At 38.5% G+C, this 23,932-nt stretch overlaps 1 protein-coding gene across 3 annotated transcripts in view; it reads right to left on the minus strand.

The window, feature by feature from the left end:
• Positions 1 to 4,946: 4,946 nt before the first annotated feature.
• COPS4 (COP9 signalosome subunit 4) overlaps positions 4,947 to 23,932 on the minus strand; it is a gene marked incomplete at both ends in the record, with an annotated part of 38,781 nt that continues 19,795 nt past the window's right edge. The window contains 6 exons of one of the 3 annotated variants that reach the window (XM_080697553.1): positions 4,947 to 5,080; positions 14,612 to 14,696; positions 16,374 to 16,489; positions 19,643 to 19,813; positions 22,664 to 22,814; positions 23,421 to 23,574. In XM_080697553.1, coding sequence (XP_080553679.1) covers positions 4,947 to 5,080; positions 14,612 to 14,696; positions 16,374 to 16,489; positions 19,643 to 19,813; positions 22,664 to 22,814; positions 23,421 to 23,574 — 811 coding nt within the window. The remainder of the gene's footprint in view (positions 5,081 to 14,611; positions 14,697 to 16,373; positions 16,490 to 19,642; positions 19,814 to 22,663; positions 22,815 to 23,420; positions 23,575 to 23,932) is intronic. The other 2 variants (XM_080697554.1, XM_080697555.1) reach the window with 2 other exon arrangements.

Genomic DNA, 23,932 nt, shown 5'->3' on the forward strand with positions numbered 1-23,932 from the left:
TAAAAAACAAACCCCAACATTCTCCTTGGTCTTCCCAACGCAGCCTCAATTTACTTCCTTCCTCCACTCTCCTGCTCCTTTTTTTCTAACAAAATTCCCAATTTTCCCTGCCTCTACTGCACACATCTTTCAAATTTCAAATTCCAATTATTCATTGCTAGTTTATAGGAAAGCAATTGACATTTTGCTGTTGGCCTTGTACCCTAGGACCTGCCATAATTGCTTAGGAAAACTTTTTTGTTTTCTGATTCTGTGCAGATAATCATGTGTGTATGGCGGATGGGGGGAGGGAGTTTTATTCTTTCCCCATCTATATAGTTTTATTTCCCTTTCTGGTCTTATTACATTAGCTAAAAATTTCAGTATGGTGTTAAATGGGAGTAAAAATAGCAGACACCTTACCTTATTCCCGATCATGGGGGAAAGTATATAGTCTCTCACCATTACGAAAGATATTAGCCGGGCATGGTGGCGCACGCTTGTAATCCCAGCATTCAGGAGGCCGAGACAGGAGGATCGCAGTTCATAGACAGCCTCAACTACTTAGTGAGGCCCTTTGCAACTCAGTGGGACCCTGTTTCAAAATAAAGAATAAAAGATAGGGCTGAGGGTGTAGCTTGAAGGTAGAATGCCCCTGGGTTTCATCCCCAGTACCGTACAGAAAAAAAAAATAAAAAATAAAAAGACCTGGGTGTGGTGGCGCACTCTTGTAATCTCCGCAGACAGGAGGACCGCGCAGGTTCAAAGCCAGTCACGCTGGATTAAGAGACCCTGTTTCCAAATAAAAGTATAAAATAGGTCTGGGAGCGTAGCCCAGAGGTAGAAGGGCTTCCAGGAACCCCAGTACCACCAAAAGAGAGAGAGAGAGAGGAGAGAGAGAGAGAGAGAGAGAGAGAGAGAGAGAGAGAGAGAGAGAGAGAGAGAGAGAGAGAGAGAGAGAGAGGATTTTGGCATTACTGGCCTTCTTTTCTTTAAAGATGATACAAATGCTTTTCTGTATCTTTTTATACAGTCACAGGTTTTCTTCTTTAGCCTGTTGTGATGGATTAATCTACCTTAACTTTTTTTTGTATTTTGGCATTGGAGATTGAAGTGTGGGACATTCTATCTCTGAGCTATACCCCCAACCAACCCTATCTTATTTTTATTTTGAAACAGGATCTTGCTAAGTTGCTGAGGCTGGCCTTAAAACTGTGATCCTCTTGTCTTAGCCTCCAAGTAATAGGATTACAGATATGAGCCACCATACCTGGCTTAATCGATTTTGAATGTTGAACAGGCTTGCATATCTGGAATAAATCCCACTTGGTTATAGTATATAATTTTTATACACATTACTGGATTTGATTTACTAGTGTCTTATCAAGAGTATTTTTGTTTTTGTTTTGTTTGTGGTACTAGGGATGGAACCCAGGGGCCTTATACCTTCAGGCCACACCCCTAGATTATTTTGATTTTTTATTTGGAAACAGTCTTGCTAAATTGCTAAGGCTGGCTTAGAATCTGCAATCCTTCTGTCTCAGCCTCCCAAGTACTGGGATTACAAGCGTGAACCACAGCTGTATCAAGGTGGTTTTTTTTATCAATTTACGAGAAATCTGGAACTGTAGCTTTCTTATCTCATAATGTTAGTCTGGTTTCAGTAAGTTGTCATCATAGAATGAGTTGGGAAGCCTTCCATGTCTATTTTGTGGAAATAGTTGTAGAGAATTGGTAAGATTTCTTTCTTTAACGTTTGGTAGGATTCGTCAGTCAACCCATCTGGGCCTAGCACCTTCTATTATAGAAGGTCATTATTGACTCAATTTCTTTAATAGATTTAGGCCTGCTATTTGGCTATTTCTCCTTATGTGAGTTATGGCAGGCTGATCTTTCAAGGAATTGGCCATTTCATATAATTGTCACATTTGTGGGCATAGAGCAGTGCATAATACTCCTTTCTTATCCTCTCACCATTCATGACCTCTCTAGTGATGGCTCTGCTTCCATTTCTGATAGAGTGTCTTCTCTTTTTTCTTTATCTTAGCCTGGCAAGCAGCTTTACAATTTTACTGCTTTTTTTTTTTTTTCCAAAAACCAGCTTTGGCTTTCATTTTTTTTTTTTTCCTATTAATTCCCAACTTTCAGTCTCATTGATTTCTTGTCTAATCTGCTCTAATTTTTATTAATTTTCTTTTGCTCTTCTTTTTCTAATTTCCTAAAGTGGGAGCTTACATTATTGCTTTTAGGTCTTGTTTCTTTTCTACTATATGCATTAAGTGCTGTAAATTTCTCTTTAAGTACTGCTTTTGCCACATCCCACAAATTTTGACAAGTTGTATTTTTATTTAAATATGTTAAGATTTATCTTGAGATTTCTTTCATGAGTCATGCATTATTTATAAGTGTGTTGATTTCCAACACAAATGGCGGATTTTTCAGCTACCTTTGTTGTTAATTTTGTTATTAGTTTTAACTCTATTGTGTGTGTGTGTGTGTGTGTGTGTGTGTGTGTGTGTGTGTGTGTGAGAGAGAGTGTGAGTGACAGACAGGCAGACTGGAGACTGAACCCAGGGGCATTCTACCTCTGAACCACATCCCCAGCCCTATTTTACTTTTATTTTGAAAGAGAGTCTCATTAGGTTGATGAGAGTTTTACTACTTGCTGAAGCTGTCCTCAAACCCACAATCCTCCTGTCTCAGCCTCTCAAGTGCTGGAATTGCAAACGTGTGCCACTACACCTGGCTGTGTTCTATTATTTTATTTTATTTTTATTTTTTTCAGTACTGGGGATTGAACCCAGGGGCATTCTATCTCACCCCAGCCCTATTTTGTATTCTTGATATTGAAACTGGGTCTCACTAAATTGTAGAGGGCCTCACTAAGTAGCTGAGGCTGGCCACGAACCTTTGATCCTGTCTCAGCCTCCCAAGTACTGGGATTACAAGCATGCACCACCACACCGGACTCTATTCTTTTAAATATGTTAAAGTGTGTTTTGTGGTCCAGAATGTGGTCTGTCTTAGTAAATGCTCCATGTGAGCTTCTCAAGAATTCTGCTATTGGAATGAAGCAATCTATAGATGTCAATTGTATCTAGTGGATTAAGGGGCTGAGCTCAACTCTGTCTGTGGAATTTTCTGCCTACTGGATCTGTCTATTGCTAATAGTGGATATTGAAATCTCCAACTATTATCATGAATTTATCTATACCTCTTTGCAGTTTTCCCCTAAGTATTTTGTTGTTCCATTATAGATATTCTGATTTTATTTATTTATTTATTTATTTATTTTATTTATTTTTTTATTTTTGGTGGTACTGGGGTTCCTTGAAGCCCTTCTACCTCCGGGCTACACTCCCAGACCTATTTTTACATTTTCATTTTGGAAACAGGGTCTCTTAAGCCAGCACGGCTGGCTTTGAACCTGCGCGATCCTCCTGTCTCCGCCTCCCAAGCGCGGGGATTACAAGCGTGTGCCACCACGCCCAGGTTTTTATTCTTTATTTTGAAACAGGGTCTCACTGAGTTGCAGAGCACCTCACTAAGTAGCTGAGGCTGTCCGTGAACCGCGATCCTCAGGTCTCAGCCTCCCAAATGCTGGGATTACAAGCGTACGCCACCACGTATGGCTAAGAATTCCTTCTTAAATATAATGTGTCCTGTAGTTCTCATAATCCTGTTATTATACTTGATCTCCGTCGATATAAGGTACTTGGGAAACATCCTATAATATTATATCTGTTTTCTTTGGCCTGAGTTCTTCGCTGCCGCCTTCAAATGTGTTTCTCTACTTTTCCTCCACTTATATTAGACAAAAGGCCTAAAGAAGACTGGAATTGTCTGCACATTCTCTAGGTCAGACAAGGCTCTGGCAAAATGGTTTCCTTTAAAGGGCAAACCTTCTTACGGAAAATGATTAGGGTGTTATTTCAAAATAGGCTACCTTCACCTAAGTGTATTTCAAAACAGTTACTTCCCTTTCCCTGCCTTGCTTGAGACACAAAGGAATCCCAATGTTCACCATGAGAAGCTGGCAGGGTCCCTGGGGAAGCTTTTAACTCAAGCCACACTAGGTCTCCAACGGCTGTCACAGTCATTGCTTTAGTGTTCCAACCAGCTATGGCTCCAGTAACTTCTCCTCCCAGTAAATTGATCTCAACTACAATCCCCTATACTTGCTTATTTCTCCAGTTTTAGGGGAGTCTGCCTTAAGATTTTAATTTTTTGATGTATCTAAGAAAAGCCATTCATTTCAGACTATTTAGTTCTTTTATATTAGTCATGAGGATGGGTATATCATGGTCTTTATATATTGGGGCTAAAACTGGAAGTCGGCCACATTTCAATCCTTTCCTCAGCTGAGAAACCCTGCCAGGAGCTGGCCTCCCTTGACATCCTCTGCTGAGTGAAGAGCTCCTCTCTGTGATCCACTACTTGGTGCAAATCCACATAAGAAACTGAACTGCAGCTCTATGACTTTCAAATGCCTGGAGAATGGGCACTGTAAATTTGTTTTGAAGCATATAATGTAAATCAATGTCTGCTGAATTGAAAAAGGGGAGGAAATACTTTTCACTAATTAAAAACAAAGCACTACTTTTATTTAGCTCATTTCTCCATTTATTAGAATAACCACATTTGGAGAGGCACAAAGCACTTAAGTTTTACATGACTACAAAGTTATCACAAATTCCAAACTTTTTAGCCATAGTAGATATTTTTACCTTTGTTTAAAGAAAAAGCTTTCAAACATCTGAGTTAGCATAATACAACGACCCTGAATAAATGGGACTATGTAGTTTTAAATGCTTGCACTTCCTGCACTAATGTCTTCTTTAAATGGAATCCAGCATAAAGGGATCGAAATGTGTAAGGTCATGATGCAAATGCTTTGAGGAAAAGTGAAATCAATCTGCACGACGTGGAAAACGATTCCTGCAAGTGCGCAGAGGCTCTGCGAGGACTCACTGTGCCATCTGGGCTTCCATGGCCTGTGCTGTCCATTCTGGTGCTGTCTGACTAATTTTCTCCAAAAGATTATTCACTTGGAAACAAAGCGATTGGATCTGTTTGTCCCATGTTGGCAGGGCTTCTCGAGCTAAAGAGAAAAGGAAATAATGTACAAAATTGAAATTATAACTTTATATCAAAATTGAAATTATAACTTTATATCATAGCAAATTTAAGTTAAAAGATAAGTACAATAATGTTAATTTTGGGGTGTGTGGATGGGTGGTACTGGGGATTGAACCCAGGGGCATTCTACCTCCAGGCAATACCACCAGCTCTATTTTTTTTTTGGTAGTACTAGGGATAGAACCCACCCAGGGGCCCTATACCTCCAGGCTACACTCCCAGACCTATTTTATATTTTATTTGGAAACAGGGTCTCTTAAACCAGCTGAGGCTGGCTTCGAACCTGCGTGATCCTCCTGTCTCAGCCTCCCAAGCACGGGGATTACAAGTGTGCACCACCACGCCCTGCTTTATTTTTTATTCTTTATTTTGAAACAAGGTCTCACTAAGTTGCAGAGGGACTCAAACTATCATCCTATCTCAGCCTCCCAAGTACTGGAATTACAAGTGTGTGACACCATGCCTGGCAATAATGTTAATTTGTACTTACTTATGTATTTATTTGTGGTACTAGGGGATTGAATGGGTACTAGGGGATTGAATGGAGCTCAATTGTAATTGAGCTCCACCCACAGCCTGAGATAGGAAACCCAGTCAGGGCCTTGGAAATGTTAGGAGTTTAGACCTAAGATGGGCTTAAGAGTTTCCCAATCCCTCCCCCTAATTGCTCTTAAGCAAGCAAGCAGACACTTCCTAAACATAAGGAAGCTGTTCCTTAACAACCCAGAGTCATGATCCAGGAGCTTTCCCTAAATGTAAACAAGAGAAAGCCAATTAAAAGACTGGAGAAAGCTGGGGGGATGGTATATAACTTAAGCAAGTTGCTCAGTATAATAAATCTCAAGCTTACCCTTCCCCTCTCCAAAGTGAGAGACCGGAGGGTGTAAGAATCATGTGAGCCCTTTGTTGGAGGTTCAGTTTCCTAAGTTTGTCAACTGAGCCATTTACCAGTAAATAAAGAAACCTGTCTCTGATTTTAGCCTCTGGAAATCCTTTCTCGGGAATCAGGGGGAAATTGAGGAGGGGGAAACTGAGTCTCCTGCCACAAGCCCTTTATTAAATTTTGAAACAAGGTCTGGCTAAGTTATTGTGAACAGATCTCAAATCTGTGATTCTCCTGTCTCAGCCTCCCAAGTACTGGGATTACTGGTGTGTGACACTGTACTTGGCTGGAATAAGCTTTTTATTTTTTTGGTACTAGGGACTGAACTCAAGAGCATTCCACCTCCTGACTATATTCCCAGCGCTTTTTTATTTTTTATGTTGAAAACAGGGTCTTGCCAAGTTGCTGAGACTAGTCTCGAACCTGTGATCCTCCTGACTCAGCCTTCCCAGTACTGAGATTACAGGCTGTACCACCACACCCAGATAAGAATAAACCTTTAAAAATTATTATTACTGATTTGGGTACAGTGGCACACTCTTAAAATCCCAGTATTTGGGAAGCTGAGACACTGGAAGTGGTGGTACATACTTGTAACTCCAATACTTAGGAGGCAGTGACAGGAAAGTTGCAGGTTCAAAGACAACCCCAGCAAAGTAGTAGACTCTCAGCAATTTAGTGAGATCCTGCCTCAAAATAAAAAATTAAAAGGCTGGGGGTGTAACTGGAGGTAGAATGCCCCTGGGTTCAATCCCTAGTATCACATACACACAAAAAGAAATCAAACTAGAAGGCTGAGACAGGAGGCTCTCAGGTTCGAGGCCAGCCTCAAGAATTCAGCAAGACCCTCAGCAACTTAGTGAGACCCTGTTTCAAAATAAAAAATAGAAAGGGATAGAGATATAACTCAGAGGTAGAATGCCCCTGGGCTCAACCCCTAGTACCACAAAGGGGTGGGACAGACTGGGAGTATAGTTCAGTAATAGAGGACCCTTGGGTTCAACTTCCAATACACACACACACACACACACACACACACACACACACACACACACACAGAAAATTTATTCCAAAAATCTTAGCTAAAAATAACAATGCTAGCTGGGTGTGATGGTGCATGTTTGTAATCCCAACATTTGGGAGGCTGAGACAGAAAGATGGTGGTTCGCAGACAGCCTCAGCTATTTAGTGAGGCCCTTTGCAACTCAGTGAGACCCTGTTTCAAAATAAAGAATAAAAAATAGGGTTGGGGGTGGAACTCGGAGGTAGAATGCCCTTGGGTTCAATCCCCACTACCACAAAAAATAAATAACTATGCTAACTATGTAATAGTGAACAAACCAAATCACTGATACAAAGTATAAAACACAATATAAAAACATGAACTGGCATATATATGTTATTATTATAATTCTTGAAAACAAACTAAAATCAGTTACCTGAACAACCTCAACCAAAACTATCACAATAATTAGGATAACCTCAGTGAAGCAATTTTCCTCAACAATGTTCACCAAGTCATAGGACACTGCCATCTACTGGGGCAGGCAAGTCTATTCATATATCCAACAATACCTAAATACCTCTATTGACTCTGAAGAATAAATGTAGTACTGAAACAAACAATAAAAACCCAATAAAACCACCCAAAACTTGAATCCACCAGGTTTTTCTCTAACTAGAAATTAAAAATTGGGGGAAAATCTCATTTAAAACAGCACCAAAGTTTACCTAAAAAAGTATATATGTAGTAAAAATAATCATAATAAAGGACACAAAATAAATTAGGTAGATACAAATCACATTACCAAGTAGAAATATGTAATGTGATAAAATTCAATAAAATTCCAAGAACAAGCCGGGCATGGTGGCGCACACTTGTAATCCCCGTGTTTGGGAGGCGGAGACAGGAGGATCATGCAGGTTCGAGACCCTGTTTCCAAATTTAAAAAAGTATAAAATAGGTCTGGGAGTGTAGCCTGGAGAAGGGTTTCCAGGAACCCCAGTACCATGAAAAAAAAATTTTCCAAGAACAACCTCATGTTTTATATTTTATAAGTAGAATAAAATTATTAAAGTTAATGTGAAAGAATTAGTATTTAAGAATAGATCATTTTAAAAATGAAAAACAAGCCAGGCATGGTGGCGCACGCTTGTAATCCCCGCGCTTGGGAGGCTGAGACAGGAGGATCACACAGGTTCGAAGCCAGCCTCAGCTACTTAGTGAGGCTCTCAGCAACTCAGTAAAACCCTGTTTCCAAATAAAATATAAAATAGGTCTGGGAGTATAGCCTGGAGGTAGAAAGCCCCTGGGTTTACCCCCAGCACCACAAATAAAAAAATAAATAAATATGAAAATGAAAAACAAGAGGAATTATAGTATATTCATACAATAGAATATTATTCCACCACATTAAAGTACTGATTACATGTTACAAAATGGATGACCCTCAAAATTACTTTGCTAATATTAAGTGAGATCAGCCAATCACAGATAGTGTATGTGTTCTCTCATATGTGGCAGATAAGGAACAATCGAGATACAAGAGAAACTTTACATAATTTCAAGAGAAGAAACCCCAGTGGAGCAAGGGAGGGGTCTAGAGAGTTTAATGAAGGAAACACTTCCATTGATGTTATGGACATATGTGAATTATCAATGTCAAGCTCAATACCATGTATGGGGAAGGGAAGGGAGTGGAGAAGGAACAAGGAGGAGTTCACCAAGTGCTGTATCCATGTATGACCCTATCACTCTGAACTATATTATGATGTGAGACTACAATGCACCAATAAAAGTATAGAATAGGGCTGGGGATGTAGCTTAAAGGTAAATGCCTCTGCATTCAATCCCCAGTACAAAAAGGAGGAGGAGGAGGAGGAGGAGGAGGAGGAGGAGGAGGAGGAGGAGGAGGAGGAGGAGGAGGAAGAGGAGGAAATAAAAATATGAGAAGTTTTAGGAAAACACTAGCTTTATTCTAAGGTGGAATAGACTTTTAATTTTTTTCTCAATACAGGAAACCAAAAAATATAAAAAATTGGCATATTTGGCTGCACAATTTTTTTGCCTGTGCATGTCTGTGGTACTGGGGATTGAACCCAGGGGTATCCTACCTCCAAACCACACACCGAGCCTTACTGTATTTTTTTATTTTGAAACAGGGTCTCACTAGGTTGATGAGTTTTACTACTTGCTAAGGCTGTCTCAGCCTCCACATACTGGGATTATCGACATGCACCCCATGCCCAGCTATAAAATTTAAAAATATGTTTACAGTATGCATTGTCTCCTAGAAAAACAACAGGACAGAATGAAGAAAACATCTGTAACACATGTAACAAAGTGTGCACAGTGGCACACCTCTATATTCCCAGTACTTGGGAGACAAGAGACAGGACTGCAGGTTTAAGGGTAGCCTCAGCAATTTACCAAAGCCCTCAGGAACTCAGTAAGACCTTGTTGAAGCCAGCCGCGAGAGCTGGCTTAGGAGACCCTGTTTCCAAATAAAAATGTAAAAACAGGTCTGGGAGTGTAGCCTGGAGGTAGAAGGGCTTCCAGGAACCCCAGTACCACCAAATTATTTAATTAATTAATTAAATAAATAAAATAGAGCTGTGGGTATAGCTCTGAGGTAGAATAGCCCTGGGTTCAATCCCCAGTACAATAATAAGAAAAAAATTTTTTTTTCTTTGCTGAATACTATATACTTTAATATAATATATAATCTCACAAACCGGGTATGGTGGTATACACTTATAATCCCAGTACTTGGGAGCTGAAATAGAAAGATCACAGGTTAACAGCCAGTGTCAGCTACTTAGTGAGGCCCTCTGCAACTCAGTGAGACCCTGTTTTAAAATAAAGAATTAATAAATGGGGCTGGGGAGTATAGCTTGGTGATAGAATGCCCCTGGGTTCCATCCCCAACACTGCAAAAAAAAATTTTTTTAATGTAAATATTTATATACATATCCCCCCAGCCCCCCGTATTTCGCTGTCCATGAACCGCGATCCTCCTGTCTCAGCCTCCCAAAATGCTAGGATTATAAGCATGCACCACCATGCCCGGCTCAAAACTGTATGCTTTTACAATCTGTATGAACATCTAAAAAGACACACAAAGCTAACTGACTACTATTAATTACATTAAAAAGCTTAGGTTAAAGGAGCTTAGATTAAAGGAATGAGGGTGGGTGGGGAAAGATTATTAACTCTCCTTTTATCACTGCAGTGCTTTACTTTATATGATCATATTTACTGTTATGTTTAAGATCTAAAAAAAATCAGAAAGATATTTCATATCCTATAAACGACATAAATAAACTTAAATTTTTACTTGGTGACCTCTCTGCCCATACTACTCATCAGCCACAGTGTTTACTTCTCATTTACAATGTTGCTGAGCACTAGTTATTAGATGTAAGATGTTGGAAGATTTATGCTAGGAAAAAATGCAAGGTAAAATGAGAACACATAATTTAAAGTCATACTTAATCTGGAGAGATAGGAAAATCAATGTTGATTAAAACTGTTCAAATTGAGACATGGGGCCAAAAAGAACATGTTTGGAGAGGGTTGGATGTATTAGAATGTTTGATGGAGGAAGGAATTTAGAAAGCTAAAAAAATAAAAAGAAGATCCATGAGGTTAGAGTGGCAAGAGAAAGCTAAAAGGGCCAGGTAAGGCCTTTTGGAAACTTTGTAGAACTTTATTTTATATGCAACAAGGAAGCCATTCATTAGAGTGCAAGCAAGAGAATAACATTATTCAATTTTTTGGTTTTTTTAAATTTCTTTTTGTTTGCATTTTTAAAAGTTATATTAGGAAAACTAGATTAGAAAGGAACAATTGTAGATGTGAGACAGAACAAGTTGAGAGGCTGTTGCTGGAGATCCTGAGAGATTATGAGAGTTTCAGAATAGGCTGGTAGAGGCTAGGAAATGAAGACAAGGACACGGATTCCAGAGACCACTAGGAGGTATAAGTGGCAGGCTTCTGGGCAGTGAAGGAGATGAAAAGGTCGAGAATAAGGGCTGCTGGAGAAAGCAGACAATGCAGTTCTTGAATGTTGGGTGGGCTGGTTGGTTGTGGGGAGCACACAGGAAGGGAAGATAATGAATTCAGTTCTGTTCATTCTGTTGATGTTCATTGTAAGCTATCCATGAAGCAGTTAGGTGGCGGGGGAAAAGTAGGAATCCTAGAGATGGGCAGTAGAAGGTAAATCTAAATCTAGCAATATCTACTAGATGAGATTATCTACGGAAACTCAGTAGTGCTCAATAGAAGAGACCTAGGATTAATCCTTAGGTAACTCTAATATTTAAATTTATAGGCAGCACAAAATCTACAAAGATGACTACAAAATACCTCAAAAATAGGAGGGGAAGTAGAAGAATGGGATGAAAAGATGAGAAAAGTCAAGAAGGGAGTTGAGGGGTTTCAAAAGGGAGTGATTAACACTATTCGTTTTTTTCTTTAGCGGTACTGGGGATGGAACCCGGGGATGTTCTACCTCTGAGCTACACTCCCAGCCCTATTTTTTATTCTTTATTTTGAAACAGGGTCTCACTGAGTTGCAGAGGGCCTCACTAAGTAGCTGAGGCTGTCTGCAGACTGCGATCCTCTGGTTTCAGCCTCCCAAATGCTGGGATTACAAGTGTGCATCATCACACCCAGCTCTATTCATTTTTTTTTAAGTGAAGAAGATACCTAAAAGATAAAAGGATCTTTGTTTAAATGAGAAAGACCTGAGTATACTTAAATACTGATGAAAAGTGGTACATGCCTGAAATCCCAGGACTTGGGAGGCTGAGACAGGAGGATCATGCCTTCAAGGACAGCCTCGGCAAACAGTGACACTCTCATCAACCTAGAGAGACCCTATTTCAAAATAAAAATAAAAATAGTGCTAGGATGTGACTCAATCAATCCAGTGAGATCCTATCTCCAAATAAGTAAAATTGGACTGGGGTGTAGCTCAAAGGTAGACTGCCTGTGGGTTCAATTCCCAGTACCACCAAAAGAGAGAGAGAGAGAGAGAGAGAGAGAGAGAGAGAGAGAGAGAGAGAGAGAGAGAGAGAGAGAGAGAGAGAGAGAGAAAGAGAGAGAGAGGGAAAGAAAGAAAGTTAGTTGAGAGTATAGCTCAAAGGTAGAATGCCCCTGGGTTCAATCATAAATAAATAAATATTGATGAAAATAATCCAATAGAATAAGAAAAGATAAAAAGAGCTACTAACCTCAGGTTCCTAAGTTGTTTTTGTTTGTTTTTAATGTGATGAGGGAGAAGGGTTAGAGAAAGGATCCTAAACACAAATGAAAGAAATGGACAGGAAGATAGAAACCACATCCAGTTTAATAAGAAGGGGGAAAAAAATTTATCTTATTTTATTTTTTGGCAGAGCTGGGGATTAGACCAGGGGCATTCTACCTCCAAAATAAACCCCCAGACATTTTTTTTTTTTTTTTTTTAATTTGGAAAGTCTTACTAAATTGCTGCCAGCCTAGCTAAGTTGCCAAGACTGGCTTAGAATCTGAAATCCTCCCTTCTCAGCCTCCAAAGTACTAGGATTACAGGTGTGTACCACCATGCCCATCAAGAATTCATTTTAGACCTATACCTAAAACTTAGAAGTTTGTAAATCTGATCAAGAAGGTAGACATGAAGGCACATTCCTGTAATTGCAGTACTTGGGAGGCTGAGATAAAAGGATCGTAGGTTCAAGGACAGCCTCCAAAGACAGCCTCCGTAATTTAGCAAGACCCTGTTTCAAAATAAAAAACAAACAGGGCTAGGATGTAAGTTGGAGATAGAATGCCCCTGAGTTCAATCCTCAGTACCAAATACATACACACACACACACACACACGATTACAAAATAAAAATAATTCACACTGAGTTTTTTTTTTTTTTTTTTTTTTGTGGTACTGGGGTTCCTGGAAGCCCTTCTACCTCCGGGCTACACTCCCAGACCTATTTTTACATTTTTTTATTTGGAAACAGGGTCTCCTAAGCCAGCGCGGGCGGCTGGCTTCGAACCTGCGTGATCCTCCTGTCTCTGCCTCCCAAACGCGGGGATTACAAGCGTGTGCCACCACGCCCGGCTCACACTGAGTTTTTATTTTTCTTCTTTGATATAGGAAACGAGGTTTTTTTGTTCAGAAAGAATAGGGGAAAAGTCAGAGATTTAAGAAAAATCAAATCTGGCCGGGCATGGTGGCACATTCTTGCAATCCCAGTACTTAGGAGGCTGAGACAGGAGGATTGCAGTTCACAGCCTTGTGAGGCCCTTCACAACTTTGTGAGATCTTGTTTCAAAATAAAAAGTGAAAAAAAAAAAAAGGAATGGGGGTATAGCTCAGGGATAGAATGTCCCTGGGTTTCATCCCCAGTACTGCAAAAAAAAAAAGAAAAGAAAAATCAAATCTGAAACAGTCATTGCAGAGTGGTAAACTAGAGAAATGTACCATGACTCTCAGATAGTGTTGAGGACCTGGGATCTTGAACTTATAGTGGTATCTGTCTGGTGCCTGACTCTCTTGCAGCAACATTAGCTAGCTACTTATGTGCAGGCATAGAAAAGACAAAGAATAGGTTCATTAAGGTGAAGCTTTGTTGGACAGCTGGAATAAAACACCAACAGGCAGGCAAGTAAGTGTTCTGGGGTACCTATAAAAAGTAATTGGACTAATGAATCATGAAATTCAAGACAATTAAAAAAGATAAGTAGAGAGAAGAAAAGGGTTGTACTGACTTAAAGGAAATAGGGTCAGTGGACCAGCAGCTCCCCATGTGGTCAAGGAAGAGCTGGGAAGTAGAAATAATTGAGACAGACAACTAGAGAAGCAGGAAAAAGGTTATAGTCAGTGCGATACTCCAAATTAAAGTTTTACGAGTGGTACAGTTCTGGGTACAACAAGGTCCAAGATATAATGAAGGTGGGAATAAGAAGCTGAAACAGTATCAGACCATGAGAAAGCCAAGGGCTCCACTTACCTGCCTGCCTCGATTAGATTAATGACCTGCTGAATAGGAAATGCAACTGTCATTTCCACATGCCCGATACACGCCATGAGGTCAATAAATGTTTGATGAGTACATGAGTGAACTGATACACTCAAGATTCAAATTTTCCTTAGCTTAGAAAATGCTGCACTTGGCAGATTCATTAATATAACTTGAAGTACTAAATTATTTATTTTGAAAATAAGCTTATTCTGGTATTAAAATTCTAGGGTAAAGAAAATTTTTCTATATATATGACATATACATATATATATTTATATTTTATATATATGCATATATATATATATATATATATATATATATATATATTTTTTTTTTTTTTTTTTTTTTTTTTTTTTGCAGTTCTGGGGATGGAACCCAGGGGCATTCTACCTCTGGGCTACACACCCACCCCTATTTTTTATTTTTTATTTTTAAATAAGGTCTCACTAAGTTGCAAAGAGCCTCACTAAGTAGCTGAGGCTGTCTGTGAACCATGGGAACCATGGTCCTCCTGTCTCAGCCTTTCTGTTCAATATATTTTAATTGTAGATCTATAGTAGTTCACTGCTATTTCATTATGACAGAAATACATAAAACTTCTTACTTTCAAAATGAACTATTCCATCAATCTGGTCAATAAATCCATTCATACGTCCTTCTGTTATCATCTGAGATGCTATCTTTTCTGCCTACAAAAAAAAAAAAAGTTCTCAGAAACTTTAATTGTCATATTTAACAGTTATTCACATACAAGAGAATTGAAAACTTTGGTTCATCACTAAGCATTATATATGTGTTCCTCTGTCATTAATTAGAACACATCTTATAAATCTGCCTATTTTCCTAATTCTTTCTGGGCATAACCCCATTATTGGGATTTGTTTTTCTTGGGAGACTTTAGACAAGAATCCAGCTTTTTACTAATTTTCTCCTCTGCTCAAAGTCAAACTAACAATTTTTCTTCTCACTGGGATCTACATCTTAAAAGCAAAACAAAACAAACAAAAAAGGCCAAACTAGTTTATATTTTATTTCAATTTCTGCAGTGTTTATTGTCTCAAAAGTCTTTAAGAAAAAAAGTTCTTAAGAAAAAAATTCAAGGGAGAAATAGATGTTCAAATTCAAAAAGGAACTGAAGGAATTTAAAAGACAATTAAGGGAGAGCAAAAAGTCCTCTACCTAGCTCCTGAAGACGCAGTTCATGTTTTCTACATGTTAAGGGGTCTGAATTGTGACTTAGTCACTTATTCTATCTTCTCAATCCTTAATCATTCCTAACATTCATTGTTAAAAGTATATTCATTTCTCTTAGTGTCACCAGGGAGTATACCTCAAAATCTAAAAAGAAAATATTTTTTAAATGGTAACTTAAGATTTGGTTCCCAAAGAGAAAACTGGTAGAAAAATCTTACACTAAAATTTCACTGCCAGATAAAAGCAGAACTATAATTGCATGACTTAGGTGTGCAGGTAAGGTAAAAGTAAGGATGCTTACTTATAAATTTACTTAAAATTAAGAGAATGCTGTATAAATGATTACTGAACCAAGTTTTAAATACTATTGGTAATTTGTTGGAATTTATACAAGACCAACCAAATCCTCAAAATGAAATTAAATTCCTGATATTTCAATCCTAAGAATGAAATTAAATTTATATATGGCCATCCAAATCCTAAGAATGAAATTAAATTCCAAGTAGTAAATTCCTACTATATATTTAAGATATATATCTTAAACCAAGCACAGAAGTTACAGCAAAATAGCTTGGGGTATTACCATAGTCATTCTCTCAAAGAGATGAAATATTTAACCTTTGAGTCAATCTAGGGCAGAAAAAAGAAGTAAGGCATGTATCAAAATCACTATGAAGTAGATTTAAATAAACACTAAACAAAGATAGTCTCATAAAATAAATATCATAACCTAGAACTCCTCCACAATTTTCATTCTAGGTAACTTAATCACAAAACACAAAATTTTTAAATATATTTTTGGTGGGATTAAACCTAGGGTATTCTAGCTCTGAACTACATCCCCAATCTATTTTATTTTTTTAATTTTGAAATAGGGGTTTAGGTTATTGTATTGGCCTTGAACCTGTGATTATCCTGTCTCAGTCCCCCAAGTACTGGGGTTACAAGGGTATACCACCATGTCCAGCATAAAACAAATTTTAAAAACTTAAAACTCTAAGACATTTCATTTACAATAGATTTTAACATTTACATAATTTCCATTTACTTGAAGCTTTTTATGTGTAACATTTTTATAATTGTCAACATATGTCATTTATGTATTTTCTTTTCTTAATCTTCAGTAGTTTTGGTCTTAACTTCCTTTTTATGTACTAGAATCAGGAAAATACCTTAGCTGCAGGGATCTCTAAAAGAGCTCCAAGTTCTTCAAAGGTAATATTATTATATAGTTTGCTTGCAGACAATAAATTGTGTTCAATAACAGCTCTGTCCAAGATGCTGGAACCTTAAATAAATATAAATAATAACAAGCTTGAAACAAATTTTATACTTTAAAAAAATGCATCTTTTTTTCTGAAAATGTCTACGAATGTAATAACATATTATCATTACCTTTATTCCTCTGATCAATTTTTTTTTCTCTTTTTGTTGGCACTGGAGTTTGAGCTCAGAAACATTCTACCTCTGAGCTACACCTCCAGCCCTATTTTATTTATTTATTAAACAAGATCTAAGTTGTGGAGGGCTTTACTAAGTTGTCCAGGCTAGTCAAAACCTGTGATCCTCCTGTCTCAGTCTCTCAAATACTGGTATTATAGACATGAACCATCATGCCTGGCCTTTTCTCCATTCTTTTGGGCACTCCACAAGCACTTTACTCTGAGGCAAATGTAAGAGATAGGATAACTTTCCTGACAGACCAGGCATAGAATCCTCCTTTAAGTGAGATAATTCAGTACCTGATGAGGTTCTGAACCTAACAACCTGAAGATGTTAGACTTCCGGGCTCACCTCATTCTTATATAGTATTTCTGTTTAGTGTTTACTATAATCCAGATAGTATGAAATATATTTAAAGACTTTAGAGAAGTATTTAAGAACTTTCTTATAATTCCTTACTTTTCCTTTTCCAAAATTCTACCTATGATCGTGTGTGTGTGTGTGTGTGTGTGTGTGTGTGTGTGTGTGTGTTGCTTTTATCTTGTGAGCTACATTCTAAGCTCTATTTTTTATTTTGTAACGGGGTCTCACTAAATTACCATGTAATGGCCTCGAATCTGCAATACTCCTGTCTCAGCTCCCAAATACTAGGATTACAAGTGTGCACTGCCATGACTGACTTCAACTGAGTTGCTTCTTAAAATACACTCATATAAAAGAAATTCAATAGGAAGTCAATACAGTCCCTTTTCTGCTCTGGCTTAATTCAAAGTAAGACTGAGCAAAGTGCACATCCTTCGGCCAGCCCTACATAATGACTACAGCTAAGTTCTGTTTGATACAGGATGGCAGTGAATGTAAGGCAGCTGAGTCTAACCAATACTCATGCTTATTTTGATCTTTTCCTTGTTTCTACTTGTTTACACTTGTATTTTTTAGTTTCATGCATGTTACTATTACAAGCTACTTTCAAACCTCTGTAGACAAATGTACATAAAATGACTGATGTTAAGAACAAATAACAATTCAAAACTTTCCTGAGCCAGGCCTGGTGGTGAACACTTGTAATCCCAATACTTGGGAGGCTGAGACAGGAGGTTCGCAGGTTCATAGCCAGCCTCAAAAATTTGTGAGGTCCTCCACAATTTAATGAGCCCCTGTTTGAAAATAAAGAATAAAAAAAGTGCTGGGGTATAGCTTGGAGGTAGAATATCCCTGGGTTCAATCCCCAGTACCACCAAAAACAAATTAAAAAAAACCCAAAAAGTATAGTCTATAATTTTTCTGCTTACAGGTTTCCAAAAACTGTATTACTTCACAAAATACTTTCCACTGGGGCTATGCATTTGCTTATGTGTTTATTTTTGTGGTATTGGAAACTGAACCCAGGGGCATTCCCCCTCTGAGCTACATACCCAGCCCTTTTTATTTTTTATTTTGAAACAGGGTCTCACTAAGTTACTGCCCACTGGACTTGAACCTGCAATCCTCCAAGTACTGGTGCCATAGGTAGGTGACACTGCATCAGGCTCAATAGGGTCTACTTAAAAGCACACTACAAGTAGGCATGGTGGTGCATGCTTGTATCCCAGCATTTGGGAGGCTGAGACAGAAGGACTGCACAGGTTCGAAGCCAGCCTCAGCTACTGAGTGAGGCTCTCAGCAACTTAGTGAGACCCTGTTTCCAAATAAAGTATAAAATAGGTCTGGGAGTATGGCCTGGAGGTAGAAAAGCCCCTGGGTTCCACCACCAGTACCATACACACACAAAAAAAAGCATACTACAAGATTGTAAAAGGCTGAGACAAAAGGATATCAAGTTCAAGCAAGGCCAGAAACATGCGGTAACTTAGCAAAACGCTGTTTCAAAATAAAAAATAAAATAGGGCTGGGGGTATAGTTCAGATATAAAATGCCCTTAGGTTTAATCCCCAGTGCCACACCAAAAAAAAATAGTAATAATAAAAATATTTCAAGCCCATGTTTGTGTATAACATTCATCTTCCGTAAATATATGCCTCTTTTTAAGTCAGAAAGTGATAAATAAAAATATTACAAAAAGATAACAAGGGATGAACGTGGTGGCACTATAATCCTAGTACTTGGGAGGCTGAGACAGGAGGATCAAAAGTTTTGGGGCAGGCTTAGCAGCACAGTGAGATTATCAGCAAGCCAGCACAACTGTTTCAAAACAAGAAATAAAGATGAAGCCAGGCTGGGTGTGGTGGCACACGCTTGTAATCCCTGCGCTTGGGAGGCTGAGACAGGAGGATAGCACAGGTTCGAAGCCACCCCCAGCTACCTAGTGAGGCTCTTAGCAACTTAGTGAGACCCTGTTCCCAAATAAATCTGGGACTATAACCCAGAGGTAGAAAGCCTCTGGGTTCCACCCCCAGTAACACACACACACACACACAAAGATGGAGTCAGGAGCAGTGGCACACACCTGTAATCTCTGTATTTAGAAGGCTGAGACAAGAGAATTGCAGGTTCAAGACTAGCCTCAGCAACTTAGGGAGACCCTCTTTCAAAAAAAAGAAAGGCTGGAAATATAGCTCAGAGGTTAAAAAACAAACAACAACAACAACAACAACAACAAAAAAAAACTTGGGTTCAATCCCCAGTACAAAAAACACAAACAAACAAACAAAAAAAAAGGGTTTGGGAGTGAAGGTAGAATGCCCCTGAGTTCCATTCCCAGGACCTCAAAAAAAAAAAAGGACAGCAAGGGAACCCAGGGGCATTCTACCTCCGAACTACACCCCCAGGCCTATTTTTTATTCTTTATTTCGAAACAGGGTCTCTGAGTTGCAAAAGCCTTCAGTAAGTAGCTGAAGCTATCCATGAACTGAGATCTTCTTGTCTCAGCCTCCCAAATGCTGGAATTACAAGCGTGCACCACCACACCTGGCTAGCAAGATGCTTATAACTGAACACACTGCCCATCAATCTACACCTACACTTTTATCACCACATATGTGTAAGACATGATCATTACCATCAGCTGTAGTTGCTTTTTGGTGAGGCATCAGCATGGCAGCAAATTCTTGAAGTTGATTTCCTCTGATGATCCTATCTAGGTACATTTTCTCTAGGATTCCATATGCAGCAAGTTGCTGGCACCTTTCGTCTTTAAAAAGAGTAGCCAGCATTCGAGAACGCTGCTGTCCTAAGAGAAACATATGAGCATCAAATACTTTCACAATATTTCTTCAATGGAAATAATTAAAGCTTATGATACCATTTTTGTCTACTAAATACAGCTAATCCTCATTAACCATGGTATGTTCTAAAAGCTCTCTGGGGTTTTCAATAAATGTTCAGAGCACAAAGGGGTTCAGACACCAAAAAATTTGAGAACTTAAAGTATCAGAAGAAAACATGAGGTAATTTCAGAATAGAAAAGACCTTTTTAAGCAAGTCAATAAAACCTAAGAGCTATAAAAGGAAGATTAATAAATTTAATTACATAAAATTAGGGACTTGGAAAAGCTCAGCTGGTAGAGTACATGCTTAACATGTAGGCCCTGGGTTCAATCCCTAACAAACACACACAAATTAAAAGTTTCTAGGAGACTTTTTTTTCTAATGGAAAATAAGTCATAAACAAACTCCAAAAATGGACAAGTTAGAAAACTTTTGTTAATTTCTTTTTATATGTGAAGAGCTTTCACAAGTCACCAAGAAAAGGATAAACATTTCAAAAAATAGCAAATGAACATTAAGTATATAATTCACTCTAAAAGAAAGTACAGGTTTTCAACAATGATGGTTTTTTTACTTACTTACTTACTTACTTATTTATTTGTGTGTGCATGCGTGCGTGCGTGCGTGCGTGCGTGTGTGTGTGTGTGTGTGTGTGTGTGTTACTGGGGGTGGAACCCAGGGGCTTTTCTACCTCCGGGCTATATTCCCAGTAGTAGTTCTCTAAAAAATAAAGCAATATCATGTTTATATACTGCCTTTCTCAGTTACAATAAAGATTACTGCTTCATAAAAAATAAAATGTGGAGCCAGGCTTGATGGCACACGCTTGTAATCGCAGCATTTGGGAATCTGAGACAGGAGGATCCAGGCTTGCAGCCAGCCTCAGCTACAACTTAGTGAGGCCCTTTGCAACTCAGTGAGACCCTGTTTCAAAGTAAAGAATAAAAAATTGGGGTGGAGGTGTAGCTCAGAAGTAGAATGCCCCTGGATTCTATCCCCTGTATCACAAAAAAAAAAAAAAAAAATGTGCAGCTTGAACATGTGATTAGGCTCTCGTTTGAATATAGTTCAAGAATGAAGATTTCACAAGGATTTTATCTATTCGTGTGTGTGTGTGTGTGTGTGTGTGTGTGTGTGTGTGTGTGTGTGTGATCCTGGGGATTGAACCAAGGGGTATACTAACTCCAAGCTACACCCCTGACCTTATTTGACCTTATTTTAATTTCAGAACAGGTTAATAAGAGTCTCACTACTTCCTGAGGCTGTCCTCAAACTTGTGATCTTCCTATCTCAGCCTCCCAAGTACTGGGATTACAAGTGTGTGCCACCATGTTCAGCATTTTACAAGGATTTTAAAAGCTATAGTTTGAAGCCAGGTGTGGTGTCACACACTTGTAATCCCAGCATTTGGGAGGCTGAAACAGGAGGATCATGGTTCGCAGACAGCCTCAGCTACTACTCAGTGAGGCCTTTTGCAACTCAGTGAGATCCTGTTTCAAAATAAAGTAAAAGCCGGGCGTGGTGGTGCATGCTTGTAATCCCCGCACCTAGTAGGCTGAGACAGGAGGATCGTTCGAAGCCAGCCACGCTGGCTTAAGAGACCCTGTTTCCAAATAAAAATATAAAATGGGTGTGGAAGTGTAGCCCGGAAGTAGAAGGGTTTCCAGGATAAAGAATAAAAATAGGGCTAGGAGTGTAGCTCAGAGGTAGAAGGCCCCTGGGTTCCATCCCCAGAACCGCAAAAATAAATAAATAAATAAAAATAAGAATAAATTATATGCCATAGTATAGAATGAGCATTTTGTTTTTGTTTTTGGCATTACTGGAAATAAAACCCAAGGCCTTGCACATGCTAGGAAAGTGCTCTACTACTGATCTACATCCTCAGCTCTAAAATTAGCATTCCTTCTTAATGTCCTTTCTTTTTCTTCTTCTTCTTTTTTTTTTTTTTGGTGGGTTTGGGGATAGAACCCAGGGGCATTCGACCTCTGAGCTATACCCTCTGCCCTATTTTTTTATTTTTTATTTTGAAACAGGGTCTCCTAGGTTGTGGAGGGTCTCACTAAGTAGCTGAGGCTGTCCATGATCCTCCAGTTTCATCCTCCCGAATGCAAGGATTACAAGCTTGCGCCACCACACCCGGCTATGTCTAATCTTCTTTATAAGTGATTTATATGCTATAATTTAGTAAAAAAGTATCTTATTGATGAAAAGAATGAGCCATGTCTAAAACTAAGGTTTGAAGTTAAAAAAAAATTCTAGAAACCAGTATCATCGTTGAGTTTTTGTTTCTTTCTGTGTAATTTTAATTTAATTTGATATCTATTTTTCAGCAAAATTTTAGAACTAAATTTTAATCCTTACCCTTTCTTAACTATTCCTAACATGTAGGTAATAAATGAAACACGTATATTAAGCTATATGTATGTATGTGTGTAGGGAGTACTGGAGATTGAAGCCAGGAGCATTTTATCTCTGAGCTATACTCCCAGCCCTTTTTATTTTTTATTTTGAAACAAGGTCTTGCAAGGTTGCTGAGAGTATTGTTATTGTTGACGTTAAGTCTCAAATCTGTGATCCTCCTGTCTCAGCTTCCCAAGTACTGGGATTAAAAGTGTATACCTCCCTGCATTACCTTTTTTTTTTAAAGTTAAGAAACCATTTTATTGCTATTTTCAACAGTTTACATTTACCATAAGTTAAGAAGACATCTATTAGAAGAATAGTTGTTTGCTAAATTTTCCAATAGTAATCATCTAACATTATTAAGCAAATATAACTAACTTCATTTAAGCATAAATGATGTGCTTACCTGCTGATGCTAAGATGGTGCAGTGTAAAGCATGTTTTAAGGCCTCTAGTCTTTCACTTTCGTGAACTATTGTCTTATAGGAGAGCTCATTGTACCTTTGTGCAGCTTCAATGAATTTCCTTCTATAATCAAGAACACGTGCATAGCATACCTATAACAGAAAAAATGTTCCAATTAAGGGAAAAATTAAAAGGCAAAAGCAGCCGGGCGTGGTAGTGCACGCTTGTAATCCCAGCATTTGGGAGGCTGAGACAGGAGAATTACACAGGTTCTAAGTCAGCCTCAGCTAATTAGTGAGGCCCTTTGCAACTCAGTAAGACCCTGTTTCAAAATAAAAAATATAAAATAGGGCTGGGGGTGGAGCTCAGAGGTAAAATGCCCCTGGTTCCATCCTCAGTAACACACACACACACACACACACACACACACACACACACACACGCAAAAGCAAAAACAGAGCAAATTTCCAAAACATTTAACAAGTGTTCTTATTATCCAATACAAAATCAATTTAAGCCGGGCATGGTGGTGCATGCTTATAATTCCAGCATTTGGAAGGCAAAGACCAGAGAGGATTGCAGTTCGCGGACAGCCTCAGCTACTTAGTGAGGCCCTCCGCAACTTAGTGAGACCCTGTTTCAATATAAAGAATAAAAATAGGGCAGGGGATATAGCTCAGAGATTGAATGCCCCTGGGTTCCATCCCCAGACCCACACACACAAAAAAAAATCAATTTCAAATCAGCTCATCTGTTACCTTATAATGTATCTGTAATTGTTCATTGGTTGATTCATTCTGAAGCAGTGATGCTCGGTTTATATAAGCCTCTGCCTGGACAGGATCATCATCCTCCAGATATAGCCTAGCAATCTTCAGGTAAGTCTCCAGTTTATAATCTACATTGTACTGTCTAGGATATATAAGAAAAACAGAATTACTCATTATTTTATAAATAATATTCCTAGGAATAATTTAAAATGTTACTATTTTCTTCACATAGCCTGTTAGTATATGAAAATCAAACTTTTTAACCAAATTCTTTATTCCATTATGCTACAGAAAAACTCAAAGATGAGTTTTCTTATTTTTATCAGCATTTATCACATTATACCTTACTGGGTATAGTACTACTGGAACTATACTTGGGGACTACCATTCCAGGGAACAGTTTCACAACATGCTCTCCAACCATCCTGTGAATTATTTAAATTGCATATGCTCTTAACTCACTATACTTTCCTTCCAGAAAATAAATCCTAAGAAGAAAA

Source organism: Muscardinus avellanarius (assembly GCF_963383645.1).
Source record: "Muscardinus avellanarius genome assembly, chromosome: 6".
Taxonomy (NCBI): Eukaryota; Metazoa; Chordata; class Mammalia; order Rodentia; family Gliridae; genus Muscardinus; species Muscardinus avellanarius.